Genomic DNA, 23,774 nt, shown 5'->3' on the forward strand with positions numbered 1-23,774 from the left:
CAAGAATTACTTTAAAATGAATTTTCTAGTTTTGGTTGTTATAAAAAGTGATGTGACAAAAGTGCAATATTAATTGCTGTTATTAATATTGTTATTAGATAAACAGATGCTGCGAACATGTCTAGCCGTGATTGGAAAGGGCTGTCTGGCCGCGTCCTTCAACTGCTGCTTCCTGTGGTCAGGGGAGCTGTACCCCACTATCCTACGGTAACAATTCTGGTTGCTATGAGGCTGGTTTGACGTTAAGACGTTAATGGTTGTATATTTATTGACATTCATGGTTTGGTTTAATTTCTCTCTCTCTCCCTCTCCCTCCCCCTCCCCCTCCCCCTCTCTCTTTCACTCTCTCTCTTCAGACAGTCAGGTCTGGGCTGGGTCAGCATGATGGCACGGCTGGGAGCCATGGCGGCTCCGTTGGTGCTCCTGCTGGGGGAGTATGTCACCTGGCTCCCAGGCTTCGTCTTCGGCCTAGTTCCTCTCGTGAGTGGCATTGCAGCCTTGTTACTGCCCGAGACCCTGAACACCCCACTGCCAGACACCATACAGGATGTAGAGGATAGGTAAGGACTGCCTCCTGTTATCTGTGTGATCTCTGACTTTTCTATTGAAAAGCCTGTAAAAGGTTATTTCGCTTTAACTTCAAGACTTTCCAAAGTAAACGTCAAGCTCTTCTTTGGGGGTAAAAAGACTACAACATAGTTTTCTGTTCTAATATGCACGTTACCCTTAATAATTAAATGTTTTTTGAATACAGGGGGACTGGAAGAGTCTCCAAGACTGAGAAAAAAGAAGCAATATTCTTACAAGACAACGCAGACCATCTGCTGAAGCAAACATCTTGATCGTCATGGTATACGTTGCCCTCTGCTTTGTAGCCGTAGTCACTGGTGCCATCTCTGGGGGGGGGGGGGGGGGGGGGGGGGGGGGGGGGGGGTATACGTCATGGGATACTTTGCCCTCTGCTTTGTAGCCGTAGTCACTGGCGCGTAGTCACTGGGGGGGGGGCAAAGATAAGGCTGGAGGGGCAAAAATACCTTCAATATTGAAATGAAGTGAACCGGCATGTTTTCTTTTTCTGTCCCTTTAAATAAAGCAAACGCGTGGAACGTTGTGCTGCGCGATAGAACGCTGTTCTGCGCGATAGAACGCTGTGCTGCACTGCGATAGAACGCTGTGCTGCACTGCGATAGCACCCCATCACCTCCCTCCCCATCGCTCCCCCAAACCAATAATTTTAAGCAACGCTGACAACAATCTAGACATACCAATGGTTGACAGGTCGACCCCACAAATTATTTTATTTTTTGGCTTATGCCACTTACGTGTGCCTAGACTATCACTGCGTCAAGCTCTATGAAAACGACGCTCAGTAAGTCTGAAAGCAGCGACGCATGAGCAGCCTAGTAGGCTAATGTTTAATGCCCCATAAATGTTTTTCATTTCTAAATTAGTGACTGAAATGTAATCAAGCTAGGCCTACTCCAATTTATTCCGGCATTTTTATGGAGAATAAGTGCACGCGCCGCTACTCGTAACACACTTATAATGCATTTGTCAATTGATGCAACGGTTAAATCATACATCATCACAACCAAAATTTGGAATAAATCAAATAAATTACAGTTAAATGATACGTTAATAATTTATGAACTACTGTTCTGAACCTCACATTTCCAAAAGCAGGATTTTGGACAAGTGATATAGCCTACTCTTCGACTAACACATTTGAACTATATTTATGTTGACCTGAAGTTGGCGCCACTGGCCATAGCTAATGCTAGCAAGCAAACATCAGCATAACCGCCTTGAACAGATTGTGACTTGACGTTGGCAATGCTATCTTTGTGTATTTTGGGGTTAATTTTAAGAAAACATAGTGATTCTAACCTTAATTAGGCTACATCAAGGTTATAGGACAGCCCTTTCAGAATATGTACGAGGAAAGTTAATTGATGTCATTAAACGTGAACAAATTTAACCAACCAAACAATTTCTTCAACTACAGGTTTAAGCTACGTTAAATTAATGGGTACCAAGCGTACCAAATATGATGTATTGGTGGAGCAAGCCATAGTAATGATCTTTGATGGGCTTTAAGGCTCTGTCAGAATATCAAATGTGCCTTACCTTCAAAGGAGACATTTACCAGTACCAGTGTACCAGTACCAGTGCAAGCCTATGGTCATAAGCCCGATTCACACGCTTTTCTATTCTGCCATCTGCTGTAGTATATATAGTAGCCTACTGCATCACACAAGACCTTGTTTGCTTGCTTTAAAAGGTGCAAAGAAGCTGCGGCTTTTTTTAAACTCTTTTTTTTAACGGTTTCATTTAAAATATTTAATAATTACATGTATCTCGTAGAAGAAAGAAGATTGAAACAAACCCAAGAATAATACCATCGTAAATAATTGTAATAGTATTATTGTGTAGCTCTTTCACATATCAACTATCATATTTCTTAAATGCACACAACTGTTTTGTTATTTACACATAACATGATATATAAATAAATATAAATAAAGATTTTTTTCCATATGAACGCCAACGGATGGTTTCATTTTATTTCACATTCTATGAGAATCTCGCATTTGTTCATGCGTTCCCAGCGGTCAGGGTTAGGGCGAGGGGGAGGAGGGACTGGGAGATGGGAACATAAAATGAGGCTACTGGGGTTGGAGTCCCAGTGTTGGGGTGCAAAGTGAAGCAAATGTCCATCTAAATCTAGAGGAACATGTTTTCATCTCGATGCAGGGTTGAGATGCGGAACGCCAACAAAACTTCGAAAGTTCGTGTCGATTTGAGAATTCACGCATGCGCAACATTACAGCCATTCTGATTGGCTGAATCCACTGCACTTTGTTAAAGTGACAGGATATCTATTTTAACCTTATTTATTTATTTTTATAGTGTCTTCCATCTCACTTTGTAAATGTTTCCCCGATCACAACCTCATTAGTTTACCAGTTTAATGTATAGGCCTAGTTGTCATCCAAGTGTAGCCTACATGAGCAGTGACAAAATATTAAACTTCCTTCTCTCGTTTTATTCTCTAGATATCAAACCAAATCCTTTAAATGTGATGGTAATCATATTTTGAATGATTTGGTTAATTTTTTTGGTATGATTATTGTTTTCTATGATTTGTAAGATCGTGAATGGCTACAGGTGTTATATGCCCCTGAATAGTGGGAGAAATAATCACGAGAGTGATATGTTATCTTTAGTTTTATATCTTTATAAAACATACCATTTTACAAATACGGAAACGTGTAGTTTTGCACAGAGTAGGCTACAAAGTAAACCCTTTACATTACAGCATACACTGTAGTTAACTCTAATTTCTGCAAGCACAAAGTAACTTAAGCTCAGCAACTTTCAAAATCATTACAAAAACTCACAAACAGTGCATGAACCACATTTTAGAAATCAAGACATAAAATGTACAAGGACAATTTACAAATATGCATGTGACTTCACAGTTTATATAAAATGGCGGCTGAATTTGGCACGACTACTAGTTGTTCTGTTACTGAGGGGGATTTCGCTCAAACACACACATCCCTTAAATACTCAACATGTTTTCAACTTATGACAGTCAAGCTTATTATCAAAAACATTACTGAAAAGGGGGAGAAATAATGACGAGTGAAATGGTCTTATCTCAACGGTAACTTTAGTTGTGGACGGAGACTAAGTATGTGGGCGGAGACAAAAGCAATTGATCTCTGGCTCCCAGATTAAAACACGGTGCCGATTACAGATGCACAATTACCCAAGAATAAAGTTAACAATAACCATTAACCAAAGACCACCAGCATCCTAACCATTTTTAAACATGTGATCGATTTTTTATGTAGTTTTTTTAAAAACCGTTTTACACAATTGTATGTTATACAATTACTGTTACTCATAATAATCTTAGACTTTCTTGCAGACCATGGATTTATTATGCTTATTTATTATCAGGCAATTACTGCCTTATCTTTAAACTTGTTACATCCACAAGTCAAGAGGCCCACGGTACCCCAGCAACTTCACATTCACAAGTGTTTTGATTTAACAAGTTTGTGTGTGTGTGTGTGTGTGTGTGTGTGTGTATTAATAACATAACAGCCGATTTGATAAAGTAATAAACTATAAATATTCAAGTGATATGATGGAAGTTGTCTTAGACCCTAAGGCATCACCCACAAGCACACACCCACACACACCCACACACACACGCACACACACACACACACACACACACACACACACACACACACACACACACACACACACACACACACCCAACACGACACATTCACCTCTTCCAAAATGATGTATTCAAGGAGAAAAATATCAAGTTGGCATTTTTTTCCATGATCCTCCAGGTTTCACAGCTAGTTTCATTTTGAACATTGTCAAATGCACTCCTGTCTCAGTCTCAGTCTCTCTCTCTCCCTCTCTCTCTCTCTCTCGCTCTCTCTCTCTCTCTCTCTCTCTCTCTCTCTCTCTCTCTCTCTCTCTCTCTCTCTCTCTCTCTCTCTCTCTCTCTCTCTCTCTCTCTCTCTCTCGCTCTCTCACCATCAGGGTGAGGTTGGCAGGTTGTCATCGTCAGCCAATCCAAACAGGCGCTTATGTTGCAGGAACCAATCATGTGGCAGTGTGGGTAAGAGTGCGGACACGACTACAGACTTCAACCTCTAACAAAAAGATGATGATGGGGATGGGGGGAGCGAAGGTGAGGTTGGAGGTTAAACGTGAAACGACATCCAAGCCTCAGAAGAAGCAGCTCCAGCCTCCACACCTCCACACACACCTCCTGGGGGCCGGGAGACCCCCGGAGGGAGCAGCTCCACTGATGTCCTGTGGAAGGGTAGTGCAAAATAAGCATTTTGTGACCTCCCTTTTGGGGGTTATTTCCGCAAAAGCAGTTAAGGTGTTACAATCAAGACATGCCATAATAATAACAATACATTAATGTTAGTTTGTGTGGTATTTAAAAGTAAAGATGGTTCCGTTACTAATGTAGTATACTTCAAAGTTTAATTAAAACATATATTTTTTAAGTAATGGCAGAATAAAGATAAGCAATCTCCTCTGGTCTTCCTTGTGCTCGTGCCAGGCTTAGTCATTGGCAAAAGAGTATAAAGTGACATTGCTCTACAATGGAACCAAGGTAACGTATTAACACTTTTAACACTGGTCCCATGGTGCAAAGCCACCCAAAACTGTATCTTGTTGAGAGCCTGGTGCACAGAGCGAAGGTTCAAAGTCTCTCACAGAAATGTCTTACCTTATGAGGGATGAGCAGTATAATGAATAACTGAACCGAACCACCTGTGTCCTACATATCACTGTAATGTCAGTGACTGAAGCACGCAGTATCTCTGCAGGGTCAGAATATAACAGAGACTCTATATTGACAACATTGAAATTGGGATAACGGGGCCGTTATTGCCCGTTTAAAAATCATTTAGTATTTTACTGTTTAAGACGGGACCACATCTGTTTTGTAAAGCACGCCCACACACACCCAGAGAAACACCCACAAACACACACTGTAATACCGAGAAAGTTAAGGTAACTCAAAATGTTTTTTATATAATATATAAGTTATGGTAATAATTATATGAAGTAAAATGTGAGTACAAATATATATTAAACAGCATGCCTTTTTCAAAGACTTTAATAATCATTATTAAAACTTGAAACATCTCCATACATATTCTATATTTCACAGAAACAACCAAATATCACACGGAAATAGAAAATATTGCAAAGTGAGGTTGAATTTTTCTTTAGCAAGACATTAGTTTAAGACGTAAAGAAATGGCTTAAATCAAGTGAAGGGATTTGAACAGACGAAACAATTTAAACATGCACCATTAAAAATATATAAAATGGTAGTAAACAAATACAATTAAGCGTTAAACAAGTACCACAAACATTTTAGATAAAATATAGAAAAGCTGACACTTCGTCTGTGTAGAGAGCATGATGTTAAAAATATTGTTTTAAAGTATTGTTGTTAGCATTTAGCCTCTACCGGGAGTACACCGAATATGCAGCCATCACCAGCCTCTAGCCACAGGGGTCCCCACAGACAAACACCCGATATATAGGCCTAACAATCATATTTCTAATTGATTAATAATTTAAGCGCCAGTGTAACAAGAAATAACTCATCAGTTTCAGATTAGCATTGTGTTTCTAGGTTAAATATCACGTTGATAGTCTTTACAATGGTTAGCTGATCACTTCACTCTGATCACGTGATATATGATAGATAAGTAAGGGATAATCACAGAGAGGCAGGGCAATAAACAGTTTGATAAGCCGTCCACAAGCCGGGCACGTTTATTCTACTTCCTGCTTGCCAACATAATAAAAATATTCAAATACTTTCATAATTATGCTTTTTCTTATTCGTATTGCATGCTTATTAAATGTATACTCTGCGTTCATCTCCCTCAAAAAGTAGTCAATTTTAGCCTAATTACGATCGATCCAACATGCATTCCTTATTAGCTCAGCTGTAGCTAATTAGTTTATATAGCAACCACACAAGGCTAAATCTGATCACTATTTTAATAACGTTGCTGCATTGTATCTCGCTTGGGAAACTATGTATCGACTGGTTTATTTTTACAATGGACTTTACTTTTACAATGGACGCTGAGTATACTGCAAGCATACTTAGCGGGCAACCTGCCGGGTTAATGCCCTCCTCCCAGCCAGTAGAATAAATATATATTACCACTATAGTTGTATGTAGAACCGAAAGTTGAACTTGGAATGTTTTCTTAAATAAAGAGAACAAACTTGGGTGGCCTTTGTTGTTTTCTAATACAGGAGGAATACGTTCACAAGCATTTCAGAATGGTTCCCCGCCGGACAAAATATTCAGAGTTGGCATGGTAAATATTTGACACAGGTTGCAATCATCAGCCTACTTCAATATGTCCATTATATGACCACTATACACTTGTCACCAGTCAATACGTAACTACAGGGTGCATGGAATATTTAAGATTAAAAAAATTATAGAACCCTTGTGGTTATCTTACTCATCCTATAGTTCACATCCATTTGGCCATCCTTTCACAAAAGCGTTTTATTCCGACTTTTATTAGTATAAAGCAATACTTTTTTTACCATAGGCCTACTAATATAACACGTAATGTTAATGTTTCCACAAAAAAAATTCAGTCTCCAAAACGAATTAAACATTGACCCATTGTTTACTTTCCTTTGAGTTTCATTGTCGTTCACTGTTTTCAGCCAATCGGGAGACGGAGAGTTTGTCTGTCAAACTACATGCAGGGCCCCGCGCGCTGCCGATGCGCCGAGCACACAGCTGAAGGACTTAACCCCGCGGGACGTGCGACATTTCCGGCGAGCGCTCGCACTTTAGCCCAGAATTCAGCTTTAAACACCACAGGTTTAGAGACTTGGCGGAAAGTAAATCCTTGAGGTCTGAACCGTTTTGAAGCCGATTAGACATACTCACAGCAACTTTTTGTTAAATGTTGTTTCTTTATTTTTATTGTTAAATTGTATACAATATACCTTCTGTGAATTTGTATTTCAATGTTATGAGGTTCTATTTTTATGACACTCTACGACACTTCAATCAGGTAAGAGTGAATAGCCTATATATTAAATTGCATCATTATAATCTTAAGAAATGTCAGTTAAAAGTTTTTTTAATTATTACTAAAATGTAAATTATTTTACAGGTGTTCAATCATCTTCGCTGTTAAAACAAAAAAAAAGCAAAAGAGGCCTTTAACCAAACGCACAATCGCAGCCTTCCGATGGTGTTCGCCGACCTCTTGGAGCAGGTGGGCAGCACGGGACGCTTCCAGGTCGTGCACACCACCCTGCTGTGTCTCCCCATCCTCATGATGGCGAGCCAAAACATATTACAAAACTTCGTGGCCGCAGTACCCCCCCATTTCTGCAGCGCCCACACGAACCTCACTGCTTCGACGCGGATGAGCGCGGCAGAGAAGCTGCAGATAACAGTGCCAATTGATGCGAACGGATCTCCGGAGAAATGCCGGCGTTACGAGTCGCCACAGTGGCATCTGCTGGCCAACAACGGAAGCACAGATCCCGAGGTGTGGGAAGACCCGGAACAGGCGGCCCTTCGGGGCTGTGACGATGGGTGGACTTACGATGAGAGGGAGAGAAGCTCCAGCATTATTTCAGAGGTATCTGTCCAACTTACAATCCGTCCGTCCGTCCACCTACCCCTCTCTCTCCATATCTATCTAACTGTCTCTAATGTGCAATAAGGGAGAGATAGGTTGTTTACTAATTGGTTTCTTTGACTTAAAATTTAACAAATAAAAAGGCCTACAGGAAACGTGTAGTTTTGCAGAGTAAAAAACCTTTAAAGTACAACAGCATACACTGAAACATGCTCCTCATTTCCTCAAATATTACTGTCAAGGACAAATTTACTTATGCTGTCAAACTCTACGTAACAGAGTGGTTCTGTTACTGAGCTGGACTTAGCTCACACACACATCCCTTAAACCCTCTTGACATGTTTTCAACTTATTACAGTCAAGCTTACCGGGTTACTATCAGAAACATTACTGAAAGGGGGAGAAATAATCACGAGAGTTATACGGTCTTACCTCAACCGTAACTTTTGGGATTTCACCAAGTAGGCCTACGTGGGCAGAGACGAAAGCAATCTATCTCTGGCTACCAGCTTAAAACAATTAATTGGGCAATTAACAATAAACCAAGAATAGAGTAAACAATATAATATAAACACTTTTTAATGCATTTTAACCATTTTTAAATATGTGATAGATTTGAACTGTTATACTTAATTGTATGTTTTTTATCAAATCACTATTCACTCGTATAATTTTTACATGTCATTAACGAACCAATATGCTTGTGCACGATCAAAATACATGAATTGAAAACACGCGCGTATGATTACGGGTTTCTGTGTGTATTTCTATGTTTCCAGTGGCATCTGGTATGCAGCCTGCGCCCCCTTAAGTCAATGGGACAGACGGTGTACATGGGGGGCGTGCTCGTGGGAGCGGGAGTCTTCGGAGCATTGGCCGACCGGTAAGTTAATCATTTGGTTCATAATCCTTCTGGAACAGGCACAGCGATCGTCAAACACTCCACAAACTCAGTGGGGTATCACTGCAACAACATTGTTATGTCTGCAGTTCCACCAAACAACCAAAAAGACTTACAAATACATTTGTTTGTTACCTTTTCTTAAGTCTAGAGTTTTATCACACTATGATTTGCATTTATTTTAAATGACATGTGAAAAACATATTTTTGTGATACTTTGCACTTGCGTGGATTGCAGGTCGGTTCTGATTGATACATTATCCCAAATTAAACCACAACCTATCCCTCTGCCTGCTCCTCCCTGCTGTGATGCTCCTGGAGCTTTGGGCGGCGGGTCCTACTGACCATGAGCTACCTGCTGATGGCCGTGAGCGGGACGTGTGCCGCCTTCTCCCCCTCCTTCTCCCTCTTCTGCCTCTTCCGCTTCATGTGTGGCATGGCTCTGTCGGGAGTCGTGCTCAACAGCTTCTCACTCAGTAAGAGAAACAACCGTATGAAATTCACCCAGAGAAGACACAGCACTACTAAAAGACTTCAGACATGGAGGAAAGACGCCAGAAAGACACCCGCAGACAAACCCTAGCGAAAGACATGACACTATAAACACACGAGCAAAAGATTTGATTACACACTGGATATGTTCTGTCTCCCCTAGTCGTGGAATGGATTCCGACTCGCGTGCGGACAGTGATTGGCACGGGGACAGGCTATTGCTACACCATGGGCCAGCTGATCCTGGCGTTGGTGGCCTACTTCATCAGGGACTGGCGCTGGCTGACCTTTGCTGTGTCCTTGCCGTTCTATGTGGCCTTCCTGTACTCATGGTGAGAGCTCTGGCTGTCCACGCAGAGCAAATAAATAACAAGCAAGCTAATTACAGCCACACAGGAGTAACAACGTGCACTCACAGCCGTAGCAAAACATATTGCTACAAAATTATTGTTACATATTTGATAAGATAATACGAGTTTAAAGAGTTTGATTTATTCTGCTCTTCAGTCACTGTTTTTTTTGGAATGAAGCACACCCATTTATCTAAAGAGATGTACAGTGAATACAGATATTTTAATTTAAGGAGCAGATGGGGTAATGTGCCTTGTTCAAGGTAGGTTGCCGACATTGGGGATCAAACCCAGTAACTTTCACATCAGAGGCATAATACTAAACTATCTGTGTTTAAACTGCATGAACACCATATTTCAGCAACACACTTTATAACAACAGATAAATATAATCTTGTTGGACTCTGTCGTGGTAATTTATTGAAACAGTTTCACACCATCCCCACAATGCAATCTTCAATGATCAAGTCAGGGAAATGTTTACCTAAAGGCCAGAGTTGCCTGTGTTCTTACTCATCAAGCAGAAGAATGCATAAGCTGATGCTCCCTTGTGACCGGTAAACCCCAGGTACAAAGGTTGACGTTAGATAACACTAGGAACAAGTAGGGTGGCAAGACACTACAAGGAATAGAAAACAAAGCTTAAATGATTAAAAGTAAACAACCTATGCATTTTTCCATTACACCCCTATAGGTGGCTCCTTGAATCTTCACGATGGCTGGTGCTGAAAAATAAGCCGGAGCAGGCCGTCGAAAACCTCAGACTAGTGGCGCGCTACAATGGTCGCCAAGCCGATGGAGAGAAGATTGACGTGGAGGTAAGAGAGAGGAGGAGCTTGTGATAGTCCGATCCAGCAGCTATAGGCTCAGGCAATGTCTACACTGAGCCGAGGAGATTGATTTTCTGTCAGTTTTTGCGGAATCGTGAGGTCACATAAGGTTATAGGGTCATGGGGGCAGAGGATCATAAGGTCATAGGATCACATGGGTTAATGAGGTTGTGGGGTCACATGAGGTCGAGGGGCCACATGGGGTCACAGGGGGTAGTCATGATTGGTCCGTGTGGGTCCTCAGATGGTGAAGTCGTCCATGAAGAAGGAGATGTCCGGGTGCAAGAGCTCCTACACCACCCTGGACCTGTTCCGCACCCCCACCATGAGGAAGATGACAGTGTGCCTATGCGCCGTCTGGTAGGCCCGCCTTAGTCTTTTTGTCTACCCCCCCCCGGCAGAACCAATCATGTGCGAGGGTGTACCTGTAGATCACGGTCACAAGATTCCAAAGGGATTCAAATTGCATTGAAGGGGTATTTGACACGACTTTCTATGTGAATAGAGAATACATTTAAGTAAAGCCACATCAAGTTGTATCGCTGCATCCCAGAGGTTCCAGTCTCAAAGGGCTTTACAGGCTATTGGTAAAAGACATCCCTAACTCCCCCAAAGTACTTCAAAGAGTAAGGGAAAAATACCCCGAACCCAGAGCGATTAAGCCTTGCTGGCGTTTTCAGGCCACTCATGTGCAGATGGTTGGCAGTAAATACGCCCATATAATTAGACAGCATACTTCAGACTGCCTTGAAATCTCTTGGTAGTACAGCACTCAAAAGAGTTTTGGCACCACCATGCTAGAGTGTAGGGCTGGCTATATATGTCGTCATGTATGTCAGTAATATGTATGTCCTTGAAGAGTTGAAGCCAGTGGTGGACTTTGACAAACTGAGCGAGTTATATATTGGACAACAGTGCTTGGATAGATGCTCTCTCTGGAATAAATGTAGGAACAGACAGACAAGGAGGAAGGGGTTGGAGACAGAAGAGAAAGAGCAACAGAGAGAAGAGGGGTATAGAGTGAGATCGGAGAGAAAGAGAGAGCGAGAGAGAGGGGGGGAGAGAGAGAGGGGGGGGGAAGAGAGAAGACAGAAGATCTACTTCATAGTTTTATCCTCATTCATTGTAAAGGCATCTCATGTCATATTTAATTTAGACTGAGAAAAAACAATAAATGTATGTCACAGGAAGATTTCTCTTCTTATTTAGAGATTACACAAAATTACCTCAATTTACCAAAGTTAAGTCTGGTAAATTGAGTTGGGTAAAGGAAAGTTAGGTAAGTTGAGTTCGGTAAAGTAAAGTTATGAAGGAGGAGTTTTGAAGACAGTGTTAGGTAAGTTAAAATATGTAAAGTTAAATTATGCAAGTTGAGTGAGATCAGTTAGGTATGTTAAGTTAAGTTAGGTTAGGTTAGTTGAGTACAACACAAGGATTGTTGTTGCCGCAGTGATGGAAGTAGATCTAAAACAGCGAACCGTTCCACGCACCACCTTGAAGGAATCTTCATGACTTCTCCAAAACCACATCTGGATCTGCCTCTTTCACAAAACCTCTGCTTGCGGGACAGGTTCTCCACTAGCTTTGCCTACTACGGCCTCTCCATGGACCTCCAGAAGTTTGGCGTGGACATCTACCTGATTCAGGTGATATTCGGCGCTGCGGACATCCCCGCCAAGGTGATCATCAACATCACCATGAGCTACTGCGGTCGCCGGCTCTCACAGTGTGGGGGCCTGGTCCTGGCCGGCATCACCATTCTGTCCAACCTGTTGGTGCCTTACGGTATGTAACCATAGCGACATACAGTGCCTTACGGTCTGTTAATGTGATGAGATAGGTTGTTTACTAATTGGTTTCTTTGACTTAAATATTAACAAATACAAAGGTCTACAGGAAACATGTAGTTTTGCAGAGTAAAAAAACTTTAAAGTACAACAGCATACACTGAAACATACTTCTCATTTCCTCAAATATTACTGTCAAGGACAAATTTACTTATGCTGTCAAACTCTACGTAACAGAGTGGTTCTGTTACTGAGCTGGACTTAGCTCACACACACATCCCTTAAACCCTCTTGACATGTTTTCAACTTATAACAGTCAAGCTTACCGGGTCACTATCAGAAACTTTACTGAAAGGGGGAGAAATAATCACGAGAGTGATACGGTCTTATCTCAACGGTAACTTTAGGGATTTCACCAAGTACGTGGGCGGAGACGAAAGCAATCGATCTCTGGCTACCAGATTAAAACAATTAATTGGGTAATTAACAATCAACCAAGTATAGAGTAAACAATATAATATAAACACTTTGTAATGCATTTTAACCATTTTTAAATATGTGAAAGATTTGAACTGTGATACTTAATTGTATGTTTTTTATCAAATCACTATTTGCTCGTATAATTTTTACATGTCATTAATGAACCAATTTATAGCCCAAACTTGTTGATGCCTTAGGCGGTGTTCACATCTAGTGTTTTTTTAAATCTGCCAGCGCTTGTTTACATTATATTCCTATGGAGCAGAGCGTTTCTGGAAAATGTCACGGCTGTTTTTTAAGCGCCTCTCCCAGCGTGCTTTCCTGCCATACAGAGCGTTGAAAGTTCAACTTTCAGGAAGAAAGCGGAAAACGTCAGGCGTCTTTTTGGCAACTGACCAATCACAAGCGGAACATTGACACTTTATCACGAAGGAAACTCTCAAATGTCAAAACAAGAAACAATGGCGGACAAATCCCTCGGGAAAGTGCCGGTGGAGCGATTAATTACAGAACATGTCGAGATCTACGACATGTCTAATGGGCTCTAGCCTGGATACATAGTAGGCGAGTATCGTCGGGTCTAGAATGGGTTCGTTTCTAGGTGATAGAAAAACGGTCGGCACAACTTTTCCCTATTACAAAAAAAATGTGAACACGGCCTTACTCTGCATCTACCTTTACAGCCAACCTTTCGTCAGTGTTGGGAAAGTTCACTTTCTACGTGAACTAGTTCAAAGTTCAGTTCACAAGTTCCAAAAATGAACTAGTTCATAGTTCTTTTTTTCAATATGTTGCTGTGAGGTATTCTTTTTTTCCGGTATTTTGAAAATTGAGCCCCCCCTTTCTGATTTGCCTGAATGAAATAGAGTGGTTGAATCAATTATCGTAGCGAATACAGTTTCTATCATGTTTTATTGCACATTTAGCGCATTTTGTAAAACCCCCTGATTTCTGTTGGAAGACTCATTGCTCGTTGTCCGGAAACGGAAAGAGGGGGTGTTCACGTTTGGTTGTAGTCTTTTCGCTCAGTTCTAGCCCTACTGTTGGGACAGAGAACTGAGCGAAAAGACTACAACCAAACGTAAACAGCCCCCCTTTCCGTTTCCGGCCAACAAGCAATGATTCTAGGAGGTATTCTAGTCCGCTGATCGAGCCAGAGAGCTAACGTTATGGATTGTACATATTTATAATTAGAAATTTGTCCCAGCCTTTATATCACAGATACTCTAGGGTCTATAGCATATAACCGCTTTGTCTGATTACAGTTTACTTCATTTTTCACAATTTACCAGCTTTCGCTTTGAAGAATCACCGTTTCAATGGGAATCGCGACGGTCTATACTTTCAAATGAGTGAGCGTGCCGTTCACAGACACAAGAATGAACGAGTTCACAGTAACGTTCATCAGGCAGTAAAACATTACGTTCAGTTCACGTTCGCCCAAAATCATGAGTTCATGAACTATCGTTCAATGAACGCGTTCAGGCACAACACTGCCTTTGGTTACCTTATATCAGCGGTTCCAAAAAATTCTCATGCCAGGAACCAGATATTATGTCAGTCATTATTTTAGCGGTGTTACGGCACGTTTATGATCCTGGTGATAACGAGATGTCTGGCCAGGGATGACGCTCACACTTCCTCGTGTTCCAGCAGCGATCATTCATGTGCACTGCGCTGGGAAACTACATGTTCTTCACAGCAGGTTTTTTTTATCCGAGAAAAACCAGTCTGAACTAAACAGAACTTAGTAGGATCAGTTTCAAGTTCGAATGCCTTCATTTCCTTATAGCCTATCACCTACTATCCTTTTGCTTTTATTTATAAGAAGTACATTGTATTGCCTCTGTATGGAAGGCTACACTTGCCCTTTAGAGCTGGTTTACCAGTACACAACGTTTAAAACTGAGCAAAGTCGATGCCAACAGACAAAGTCAATCAATAGTATAGTATTTGACATGATGGTTGATTCTTTTATATTGAGTGAAACGTTCATGTTCCGCCATGTTCTTGCACATCACTAGTATACCATACATCAACTGGGCAACTTTGTTATCAAAATATGGCCCCATTTGCCAAACAGAAGTAGAATCATAACAGCCTCATGAGGTGTCGTTAACGAGCACTTTCCGACATCGCGAAAATGTTTCCCCCATACTTTCCTGCTATGTGAACGCACCATTACACCGTATTCTGTTACCCATCATAAAGTGTGACACTAGGGGTCGCTGTTTCATATTTTCTGCAACATGCACGAGCGTAAAGCGTAGACGCCATGAAGTCGTTCACTCACGTGCTGAATGCCCCCTTCAAAGCAGCTCGGAGGTTCGGAAGCTCTTACGTGACCTTACGTAAACCTTCCCTTCTTCCGAAATAACAGCTTTCAGGAAACGCCCCTTAGAAGGTCGTAGGCTATGACATAAAACCGGAAAACAGATCGTGCTGAATCAGATGAATCAGATATTAGAACTGCTTGTGATGGTTGAACATGAGCGAGAATTTTCAGGTGATGTTTATAATTGTAAACTATAATGTATGGTATTCCAAATGTTAAAATGGGTGTCAAGTTTGCCTCTTTTAGTGCTTGTTACATTGAGCGGCTGAAAAGAAAATTGTAGGCCTACCAGGTCCTGAGGGGACTTCTTATGGTGTGCAACTGTAGCAACCTATACACCAAACTGTTGGTTAAAATAAAAAAATAGGAAAATATAAATCAAAACATTGTCGATATATTTTGGAATATGTTTAACTTTAATTAAGTATAAAACTTGTTCATCAGTGCTATACGAACAAAAATTATCTGTTTATTTGTTATTAAAAATTAAATGAGTAAATTGTCACTGTCCGTCAACAGTGACAATATGTTTGGTAGATTAAAATATATATTTTTACATTTTACAACAACCAGTTAAGAATAAAAGTGCAATAATATTTCTTATGGTCACTATTATTGTTATTAGATAAACAGATGCTGCGAACGTGCTTAGCTGTGCTGGGAAAGGGCTGTCTGGCCGCGTCCTTCAACTGCTGCTACCTGTACTCTGGAGAGCTCTACCCAACCATCCTACGGTAACACAGACTGCTGGTTGCTATGAGGCTGGTTGCACATTAAGACATTCACATCTCTATAATATAGACATATTTATGTATATTTATGTGTATTGATTGACTTTCATGGTTTCATTTCTCTCTCTCCATTCAGACAGTCAGGTCTGGGCTGGGTCAGCATGATGGCGCGGCTGGGGGCCATGGTGGCTCCGTTGGTGCTCCTGCTGGGGGAGTACGTCACCTGGCTCCCAGGCTTAATCTACGGCCTAGTTCCTGTCTTGAGTGGCGTTGCAGCCTTCTTACTGCCCGAGACCCTGAACATCCCACTTCCGGACACCATACAGGATGTAGAGGATAGGTAAGGAATGCTTCCTGTAATCAATGGGACTTCCGACTTATTTTGAATAGCCTGTAAAACATTATATCGCTTTAAGATCCTTTCGAAAGTAAACGTCGACCTAGGTCGATCTTTTCTTTGAGGGGGAAATAGACCACAACATCGATTTTTTTCTAAAATGTTCATTATTATTAATAACAATAACACTTCATCCCCATTAATTGTATGCATTTTTTTTTCAAATACAGGGGGACTGGAAGAATCTCCAAGACTGAGAAAAAAGAGGCCATATTCTTACAAGACAACGCAGACAATCTGCTGAAGCAAACATCTTGATCGTCATGGTAGACTTGACTTCTGCTTTGTAGTCGTAGCTAATGCTAGCTAGCAAACATTGGCATAACAGCCTTGAACAAATTGTGCTTGACTTGGCAATGTGTATTTTGGGGTTAATGTGGGGTAAGCTGACCTAGCGATCAAAGTCTTAAGGTTTATTCATTAATGTTACAGTTAAGTTAATTGTCATGAAATGTGAACAAATGTAACAAAGCATTTCTTTAACAACTAGTTTTAGCTACGTAACTTTTACGGTTACCAAGCGTGACGTATGAACTGCCCCGCTCTGCTTCTAGGGGACTTTTGCTGGGCTCCTCCAAACACAAGGACGCATGGTGGCGGGGTTGAAAGACTGGTTGATTTAGTTTTTGTTGTTAATGATACACGGCCTGGTGCTCCATATTACCAGGTGTGTGATGATGGCTGGTTTAACCTGTTGCACATTGATTGCTCACTGTGCAGCCTCACCCAGCCCAAGAGTTCAATCAGACTGATGCTGGCCAGGTGAGGCTGCTTAAACAAGTAATCCGACACACACTCCACAGAGACATTTAGAAATGTTGACTACCAGTGCAAGCCTATGGGTTCAAACGCTCTTCTTTTCTGCCATCTGCTGGAGTATATCTGATACTGCATTCCACAAGACCAAGTTTGCTTGCTATAAAGGTGCAAATTGAATGTTTTTTTTTTTTTTTAACTTTCCTCTTCAAGATTCAAAACAAACCCAAGACTAATACAATCGTAAATCATTTTCCTCTAGTTGTTAAATATCATGTAGTCCTATCAAATATCAACTATCATATATCATAAATGCACACAGCTGTTTTTTTCTTCCGTTTTTTTTTTTAACAAAAATGAGTACACCATAAAATGATATGAATAAAGATTTATTTTTTCATATGAACAGATGGTTTCATTTTATTTTACAATCTATGACAATCTCGCATTTTTTCACTTTTTTTCTAGCATATTTCCGGAATGACATGAGGGAAGGTTCTTCTCTTTTATTGCTGAATGTTAAATGAAATACACTTTCACTGACTGGAAAATAATTGTCTGCTGATTTTTATTATAATTTTTTCAGTTTATTTTTTTTAAACCATGCATCCATCTAACCTTGAGCACAAGTACATGCAGAGGAGTGGTGTCAGGCGTCTCAAGCTGGGGGGGGGGGGGGGGGGGGGGGGGGGGGGAGAGGGAGAGGGGAGAGGGAAATATAAAATTAAACAAAGGCTTTTGAGGGGAGGGGTGTGTGGGGGGGGGGGGGGGCATACCTGTTAGCGTCCCAGTATTGGGGTGAGGTTTGGGGGCAAAGTGAAGGAATTATCACATCTAAAACTAGAGGGGGGTGGGGGGGTGGGGTGGGGGGGTTAGAGGATAGAGGTTTGAGACGCGGTACGCTATTGTGATGTGAGACGCTACCGAATAACAGTTCTTCATAGCGATATGCCAGTGTGAGTTTACCATGGGTGGGAGGCTTGGACGAGTAGTGTCTTCCATCTTACTTTGTAAATGTTTCACCAATCACGACCCCATTAGTATACCAGTTGGATGTATCAGGCCTAGTTGTCATCGAAGTGTATATGAGCAGTGATAAAATATTCAACTTCCTTCTCTCGTTTTAATCTCTAGACATCAAAACAATTCCACAGTATATCCTTTAAATGTGATAGTAATCATATTTTTAATGATTTGGTTTCCTTTTTTGGTTTAATTTTTTTAAAATGATTATCAGTGGGTAAAGATCGGGAATGGCTACAGGTGTCCACAAGACAAGAGGCACACGGTACCCCAGCAACAGTAAAATACACAGTACCTCTCAACAGTACGATACAGGAAGTTAAAGACAACATGAGATGCAAATGGACGTTTTCTCCAAACAGACACATTTTTCTGATTGCGTCACCAAGCCCCAGTTGGCTGGGCTTTAAATTCCAACCAATAATAACATGGATAACATTGTTGGGGGGCGTCGCTAAATAAGTACTGCTATCACCAATTAAGTTCTCTAGGACCAATCACACATCCCATCAGCTTAGTCCCGCCCCCTAATATTCAGTTTTTACGTGAAAATGTATCATATTAAAGGAACCAAAGACCACTGCTTTACTCTGTCTTTAAGTGGAATACCCGGGTTTCAAAGACATGTCGATTATGTACATGGATGTATGAAAACGCGTATGATTGAACAAGTGTGTGTGTGTGTATTAATAAAACAAAAAAATGGTTAATGACATAACAGCCGCTTTGATAAAATAATAAACTGTAAATATGCAAGTGATATTATGTTATATTATGTCTACACACTATAGGCATCACACAGTTCTTCCACACACACACACACACACACACACACACACACACACACACACACACACACACACAAACAAACGCACACACAACACACCACAGTCACCTCTTAAAAAATGATGTCATCAAAGAGCAAAATAGAAAGTTTGCATATTTTTCCATTATATGATCCTCCAGGTTTCACAGCTAGTTTCCTTTTGAACATTGTCAAATGCACTCCAGTCTCTCTCTCACCCTTTCACTCCCTCTCTCTCTGTCCCCTCCTAGCTCTCTGTCTCTCTGTCTCTCTCTCTCTCTCTCTCTGTCTCTCTGTCTCTGTCTCTCTCTCTCTCTCTCTCTCTCTCTCTCTCTCTCTCTCTCTCTCTATCTCTCTCTCTCTCTCTCTGTCCCCCCTGTCTCTCCCTCTCTCCGTTGGGGGGGGGGGGGGGGGGGGGGGGGGGGGGCTTGGCGGGGCAGTAGATGTGATGTCTAAATCAAGCGCTCCACGTATCTTAGGCAGATTTTGAGTTGAGGAGAAAGACAGAAGGGAACGACGGAGGGGGGGGGGTGGAGATCCTGAGACACTGTGTGGCTCTCAACGCCACTGAAAGCATGGCGGGTGACAGGGTGAGGGGGGGGGGCTAGGGATGGAGCATAGATAGGGGGAGAGAGAGAGATTGAATTAAATGCTTTTTTTGGGGGGGGGGGGCTTCTCTGATGTTCATCGTCAGCCAATCCAAACAGGCGCTTGTGTTGCAGGAACCAATCATAGGGGGGGCGGGGATGGTTACAGACCTCTAACAAAAATGGCAGATGATGGGGGGGGGGGCCAAGGTGAGTTTGGAGGTTAAACGTGAGACGATGGTCAACTGCATGACATCCAAGCCTCAGAAGAAACAGCTCCAGCCTCCACACCTCCACACACACCTCCTGGGGGCCGGGAGACCCCCGGAGGGAGCAGCTCCACACAACACCTGATGGGACCACAGCAAACAGCCACACACTCTATCCTACGTCACACACACACACACACACACACACACACACACACACACACACACACACACACACACACACACACACACACACACACACACACACACACACACACACACACACACACACACACACACACACTCACACATGCAAGCAAACTAAGGGCTACGCTCACGGGCTCACAGACACACATGCACACATACATTTGTTAAACATTCACGCGTGAATAACCACACGTGGACACATACATGCACACACACACACACACACACACACACACACACACACACACACACACACACACACACACACACACACACACACACACACACACACACACACACACACACACACACACACACACACCCACAGGCGCACAAGCACACGTATAAGTGTGCACAAACACACAGACAGTCACAAAGCCACAGACACACACAGACACAGGGGGCGGCAAGGATGGGCATTGCATTTAGCAGGCGTTCTATTCGATAGATCCCAACTCATAAAGTCTACAGGCGTTTCATATTAATGTAAACATACACCTGACGTTGAAGTGGTTTATATTGCGTGACATGAAAAGGGGATAAAACGTGGGGCTAGATTCTTAAAAGAAGGAAAACAAGGGGAAAAGAATAAAGAAAGAACAACAATAATAATAATAATAATTAATAATAATAATAATAATAATAATAACAATAATAATAAAGGTGTATAAAAATGAGGCTTCCATATAAGAAAGGCTATAAAACGGTCCAAGGCCCTCCGTCATCGGCATACAGCAAAAGGCACCACAATATTACCCTATATTTTTTTTACATAGTGAAAAAACTGCCACGGTGTATGCTGTAAATCAAAATGTACATATAAATAGAGTTTTCCCTATAAAAAGTCTTTGCTGTTAACTAGTAGACAACTTTTGCTCTAAAATGAAAATAAATATTTCATTTGTTTAGAATATCTGTCAGTTATATAAAATAAAAATATTTCTTATAGATGCAGGGTCTATAGTATATTTATTTTTTTGTTGGTTTTTTTTTCTTCTTTGTTTTTTTTTTTCCTCACCTCTCTCTCTCTCCCTCTCTCCCTCCCTCTCTCCCCCCCTCTCACCCTCTCTCTACCGTCCCTCTCTTCTAGTGGGGGGTGTTGGAGTCCGGTTTGGATCGTGTGTGCGTGAGTCTCGTGTGCGAGTGCCGGCCGCCCGGCTGTGAAGTCCGAGAGTCCGCGGGCCGGTAGGCGGCGGCGGCGGCGGCGGCGGCGGTGGCAGCGGCGGGCGGGGGCGGCTGGGGGGGAGGCTCTGCGTTCATGTTCTGCATACTGAGGAACGGCGTGCTCTCCCCTCCCTCCCCCTCCTCCGACTCGCTGTCCGTCAGACAGCTCCGCGAGCCGTAGTCCCGGGACGCCTCGTAGCCGCGCGGTGCCACGTGCCCGTTCAGCCGGGACCGCCGGCACTGCTGGGCCCCGGGCTGGGCCCCGCCTCCCCGCCCCGAGGCCCCGCCCCCGCGGCCCGAAGCGCCCCCGCCGCCTCGGGACCCCCGGGAGGCGCTTCTCTTTGGTTGCTCCAGGGAGCAGAGGTACTCCTGGGGGGTCTCGTAGTGCTCGTCCTGGGACGGGGGGTAGGGGCTGGAGGGCAGGCTGCCGCGGCTGTCCCGCAGGTAGCTCCGCCGGCGCTGCTGCCGGTACGGGTCCTGGGCCTGGGCGTCGTGCAGCGGCACCTGGTAGCGCCGCAGCAGCAGGGGCTGGTCCTCCTCCACGGGGGGGTAGGGGTTGCGGGCGGCGGGCGGGAGCGACATGGCGTGGCCGGCGTTGGGGGAGGTGATCTGGAAGGTGGGCGGGGGCAGCGAGTAGTGGAGGTCCACCGGGGAGAGGCGGGCGGGCGTGGTCAGGGCCGACACGTACCTGCGAGGCGGGGGAGAGAGAGAGGAGGGAGGGTGAGTGCCGGGGAGGTGAGGGGCTGACGGCGAGGGGGAGGGGAGAGAGCCGGAGGCGGGCAGGCGGGGGCGGGAGGATCACTGTCGACAGAGAATTCTTGTCATTTCCAGTCAACAAGGTGCGCCGTTACCTCATGGGATCACTATTTGGCACCCAGACATGCGTTGTAGGGCCAGCATAACGACGCGGTCATCCGATCTTTTCCCGATCCCATTCGAGATTGGTCTGTTTTATTTTTTTTATATCATTTTTCCATATCGGTCCATGCCAGGGAAACTTCACATTTGTCATCTAAATGAGTCCACAGTGAAAGGATCATTTTTTACAGGGTAACGTTGCACAGAATCCGAATGTAAGGGGAAAACGTTTTGAGGGTTCACGATGCGAGGTGATCTACAACAGCGCCACAGTCCGATCAAAGCAAAAGACGAGCGCTTCAAAATAAAAGTCTACTGTAATGCAATCCTGTCTGGCTTTTATAGTAATCATCAAGGGCGTTATAACATTACAAGAAGGACCGACAGCACATGAAAGAGCCGACAGGGTCTCCCCTGAGATGGTGAGCTGCGCTCTGATCTCAGTGACTTTGCGGAGAGCCCTGTGATTCAGAGTGCTGGTGTGATGGGAACCGTTGGTTTGGCAGATGCTGCCATGCCATTTTGACCTCAAACTTGTTCCGATTGTTGAGGCTGGGATTCGGCGATGCCAATGACAGCTCCTTACCCCGTGTAACTTCCAGTTACGGGGTTTCCATTTAAAAGTAAAATATGAGATGAGGGATCCCTCTTTCCAAGGTCATTGTGCGAGCGATCTGCTTTGAATAATTTCAAATTACGAGTGGTGTATCGAACGCTACTCTGATCAATTGATAAAAATCAAAAAAAAAAGTATCAGATATAACTGAATTCTTACCATTCTCATGTGAAGTTAATAAACCCGACGAACTTGGTAATATTGAGGAAAAACCAAACAGAACAAAGACTCCTAGCAATGTGGAATCCCGGGGTTCCTAGCTCCATAAAGGAGCTCCACACCCTTCCTCTACGGCTGTGGGTTTTGGCAGGGAACCATGGTACTTATCCTTGATATATGCCACCTGTCCTGGCAGACTAATTTCCCCTATAGTTAAAGTCACATTAACCTTTTCACACATACTTAGTACGCGGCCTCTGAAGTGAAAATTAAAGATGAGAGGACAGACATTTGGGTGTGGATCGTGGAGCTTGTTTGTCAAACTACTGCTCAACTCCTGGGAGGTTAACAACACATTTACATTGGGAGGTCAACCAAAAATCACAAATATATTTGTATATACATGCATGTCATATTTTTGGCAAGGACAATAGCCATATCTGGAAACACTGTCTTGCCCAGAACAATTTAGAAAATAACTTTGTTTTTTTCACATTTTTCTTTGACGTTTTTTAAATAACCTAAGAAATCATATTAACTCGACCTTGCAAAATTGCGGTATGAATTGAGTAGCATCAAAGTGTAACGGGCGCAGACTCAAAACCAGCGATATTCAATCACGCTGATGCATGTCAATGCTAATGGCCGCACTTTAGCAAACGTTCCCTGATTATTGACTTGGGAATAACCGCAACAAGAGCGCTATTGTTGCGCCGCTTGGCTGGTGCAGTGCTAGCTCTGGAGGATTTCATCATCGGCTCTGCTGTGGATAATTTTCCACTGGAGTCCCCTTTGTCGTGCTCTGACGGACCCTCTTGGCCAAAACAGAACCAGAGGAAAAAGACAGACAACTGTGATGAGAACCCCGCCCAGCATCACACCT

General features: G+C 42.9%; 3 protein-coding genes across 6 annotated transcripts in view; 2 read left to right on the forward strand and 1 right to left on the reverse strand.

Moving 5' to 3' along the window:
• Positions 1 to 17,669, forward strand: part of LOC115546746 (solute carrier family 22 member 6) — a 30,455-nt gene extending 12,786 nt beyond the window's left edge. The window contains exons 9-12 of one of the 2 annotated variants that reach the window (XM_030360476.1): positions 99 to 207; positions 357 to 560; positions 755 to 850; positions 17,062 to 17,669. In XM_030360476.1, coding sequence (XP_030216336.1) covers positions 99 to 207; positions 357 to 560; positions 755 to 842 — 401 coding nt within the window. In that variant the 3' untranslated portion in view covers positions 843 to 850; positions 17,062 to 17,669. Of the gene's footprint in view, positions 1 to 98; positions 208 to 356; positions 561 to 754; positions 888 to 982; positions 2,549 to 17,061 lie in introns of those variants that run through there. The other variant, XM_030360475.1, reaches the window with a different exon arrangement.
• Positions 7,298 to 17,669, forward strand: LOC115546745 (solute carrier family 22 member 6). Its single transcript, XM_030360474.1, has 11 exons — positions 7,298 to 7,625; positions 7,728 to 8,204; positions 8,984 to 9,087; positions 9,427 to 9,581; positions 9,761 to 9,929; positions 10,642 to 10,765; positions 11,022 to 11,137; positions 12,348 to 12,562; positions 16,005 to 16,113; positions 16,247 to 16,450; positions 16,678 to 17,669. The coding sequence occupies exons 2-11, from the start codon at positions 7,806 to 7,808 to the stop codon at positions 16,763 to 16,765; spliced, it is 1,683 nt and encodes a 560-aa protein (XP_030216334.1). The 5' UTR covers positions 7,298 to 7,625; positions 7,728 to 7,805; the 3' UTR covers positions 16,766 to 17,669.
• A 1,841-nt stretch (positions 17,670 to 19,510) lies between these two features.
• Positions 19,511 to 23,774, reverse strand: part of nrg2a (neuregulin 2a) — an 85,979-nt gene continuing 81,715 nt past the window's right edge. For all 3 annotated transcript variants that reach the window (XM_030360470.1, XM_030360472.1, XM_030360473.1), the window contains one exon: positions 19,511 to 21,946. In XM_030360470.1, coding sequence (XP_030216330.1) covers positions 21,181 to 21,946 — 766 coding nt within the window. In that variant the 3' untranslated portion in view covers positions 19,511 to 21,180. The remainder of the gene's footprint in view (positions 21,947 to 23,774) is intronic.

The sequence above is a fragment of the Gadus morhua genome, chromosome 7 (assembly GCF_902167405.1).
Source record: "Gadus morhua chromosome 7, gadMor3.0, whole genome shotgun sequence".
In the NCBI taxonomy this organism is placed as follows: Eukaryota; Metazoa; Chordata; class Actinopteri; order Gadiformes; family Gadidae; genus Gadus; species Gadus morhua.